Source organism: Mandrillus leucophaeus, unplaced genomic scaffold (genome assembly GCF_000951045.1).
Source record: "Mandrillus leucophaeus isolate KB7577 unplaced genomic scaffold, Mleu.le_1.0 Scaffold50, whole genome shotgun sequence".
Taxonomy (NCBI): Eukaryota; Metazoa; Chordata; class Mammalia; order Primates; family Cercopithecidae; genus Mandrillus; species Mandrillus leucophaeus.
Window position 1 is genome coordinate 8,579,031 of NW_012105365.1, and position 2,732 is coordinate 8,581,762.

The following is a 2,732-nucleotide window of genomic DNA, read 5'->3' on the forward strand; positions in this document are numbered from 1 at the left end:
TATTTATGATAAAATGCATGTTAATGACTTGGTTCCAACAGGGATGAAAACAGAGCTATGAGAAAAGGGTTATAAAGGTATTTACATTTTCTCATGTGCTTAGTGTACATATCATTTTGCATTTCAGAGCTCTTGAATCTGAACAGAACATCAGTATTTCATAGCCCATTTGGATTTCTTGATCTCCATACAATGCTGCTGGATGAATATCAAGAGCGGCTCTTCGTGGGAGGCAGGGACCTTGTATATTCCCTCAGCTTGGAGAGAATCAGTGACGGCTATAAAGAGGTATAGAAATATCCAAACTGCATTTCAGTAGAGAAAGAAAAGGGGGGAAATTCCAAGAATGTGTCTTGTCTTTTTTTAATTGTATTGACCACTTTAAAATTTTGAGTGATTACTTTTTAAATAAAATATTAGTTAAAACTAAAATCATTTTGAGGAAATGATTTCTAAATCATGTTGTATGAACTTTTCTAGTACAACACTGATACCTGGATTTCCAGACACTCTTGCCTGGCGCATTTGACATTCCTCTTGCGTGGTGGACCTTGTCACCACACCCACTGTCCTGAGACCTGGGTTTGGAGCATGATGAATCACCACCAGTTCCTCTGGGCTTTACTATTCCAAAGCGCAAGCTTGAAGAAATGTGAATATGGGGCCTCGATTTAACTACCTCATATAGTTCTGCTGGTAATATCACTACTTCAGGTGGATGCTCCTTTAACATGGTGAAGTCATTTATAAATTTAGAACAAGAAAGTACCAACATCTTTTGGAAAAAGAGAAAAATAATCTGTAATTATAGTCTATAATTATACAAATAATTAAGCCAAATTTTCCTAGACCCATATAAATCTTACACAAAACATAAATATTTAGAACATAGTATTTTTGGCATAAGTGCATGTATTATGTAATACATTTTCTTTGTAATTGATTTATTTTTATGTTTATGAGCCATGTCCATATTTTCTAAAGTCATTTAAAAAATTATGACATAAAGCATCATTCCTTGGTTTCTGCCAGTTCCCTATCCCTAGAGGTAATAATTTTAAACCTTTTGTTGTTTCTTCTGGTTCTTCTCTACATATTTCAAAATAACGTTTGTGTACTGTTTATTGATATGTTTCATTTTAGGCAATATCTGTTAAGAAATACATCTTTAAGGAAGATGAGGATTTTAGCATCCTTCTCTTGCAATACCACAGTTAAAATATCTGTGTACTATACTTCATCAGCAACCCTCCAATCACTTGCCCTCTATCTTCCCAAAATAATTATACCACAATTTTTGGTTAAATACCAGTGTCTTTACCTTATTATGATTAGGAAGATAGTATTCACCACTGAGCCACATGTGGGAAGTTTATCACATTTTTCCCTCCCTTTTTTCTGCCCTTGTTTCCTTCCTTCTTTCCTTTACTTCTTTCTGCAATTTTCTTGTTTCTCTTGAAATTTAACATTATCCCATATTTTTTCCATTTGATAAGATTTTTATATTAGTTTCACTAATTTTTGGGCTCCACAAATCTCTCTACAAAAGTTTTTATACTCCTCTCAATGTAGTAAAACTGACCAGTTTTCATCAGTTCACATTGTTTCCATTTTTTAATTGAAGGTATCCTCCATGCTCCACTTGCCCAGCTGGAGCTTAGCTTCACCATTACCTGGAGCATCCTCTCAGCCCCTGACTTGTATAGAACTTCAGTTTCTCTGGCCCCCCACCTATAGTCTGCCATACTGTGGAAGCACATCCTTTCCTAGCTTCTGGAAGAAGGATACAGAGTCCAGTGTTGAGTCTTGTATGTTTGAAAATTGTATTATTCCAATTTCACACATTATTGATAGATGGATATAAAATTCTAGGTTGAAAATCACTTGCTTCAGAATTTTGAGGATATCAATCCATTGTTTCTAAACTTCTAGTATAGCCGCTGAGAAGTCCAATTCTTTCTAATTTCAAAGTTTTGGATGTAACCTGTCTCTCATTCATGCATTTAGAATCCCTTCTTTAATCTCTGTGTTTTAAAAGCTTCTCCTATTTCTCTTGCATCTCTCTTTTTACACCCGTTGCACTGAGACACAATGGACCTTTCTACCAGGGACCCCATGACCTTTGGCTCTAGAGAATGCTCATTATTTCTGTTACATCTTTTCTTCTCTTCATTCTCCTCTTGACTTTCTTCTGGGACTCCTCTAAGTCAGATTGTTCCCCCTTTTTTGTCTGGCGTTACTGCTTATTATGCATACTTTGAAACACTTCTCCTGACATCATCCACACCCACCCTTCTTCTCACTCTACGCTTCTAATTTCTGAGAATTTCTGGAGTCTTTTTTATGAATCAGCTTGCATATTGGCTCCTGTCACCTTGCAGGCAGTTAGATTTCCGCTTTTCCTAGCATGCAAAGTGCCAACACTTGCCCATATGTTTTAGAGTTTTTAAAATGTTGCTGATATTTCTTTGGCATCTACACTCCAGTTTTATTTGTCCTTTTTGGATTATATCTTTTTAATCCTTTTTCTATCGTTTTAGTGATTCAGGTTAAAGTAGAAGCAAATATTGCATTTCACCCTATCTTTCCTGTCTTTCTAATGTCTTTATTTTCTCCGTAGTTCTCTTTTGACTTCAAACATATGTATACCAATTGCTCTCTTTCACTCTTCCTCTCTCTCCATATATAAAAAATATAAATACACACACACACACACACACACACACACACAC

At 35.6% G+C, this 2,732-nt stretch overlaps 1 protein-coding gene across 1 annotated transcript in view; it reads left to right on the top strand.

Moving 5' to 3' along the window:
- Positions 1 to 2,732, top strand: part of SEMA3E (sema domain, immunoglobulin domain (Ig), short basic domain, secreted, (semaphorin) 3E) — a 324,952-nt gene that overhangs the window by 186,869 nt on the left and 135,351 nt on the right. Inside the window, exon 2 of the mRNA XM_011996070.1 lies at positions 128 to 288. Coding sequence (XP_011851460.1) covers positions 128 to 288 — 161 coding nt within the window. The remainder of the gene's footprint in view (positions 1 to 127; positions 289 to 2,732) is intronic.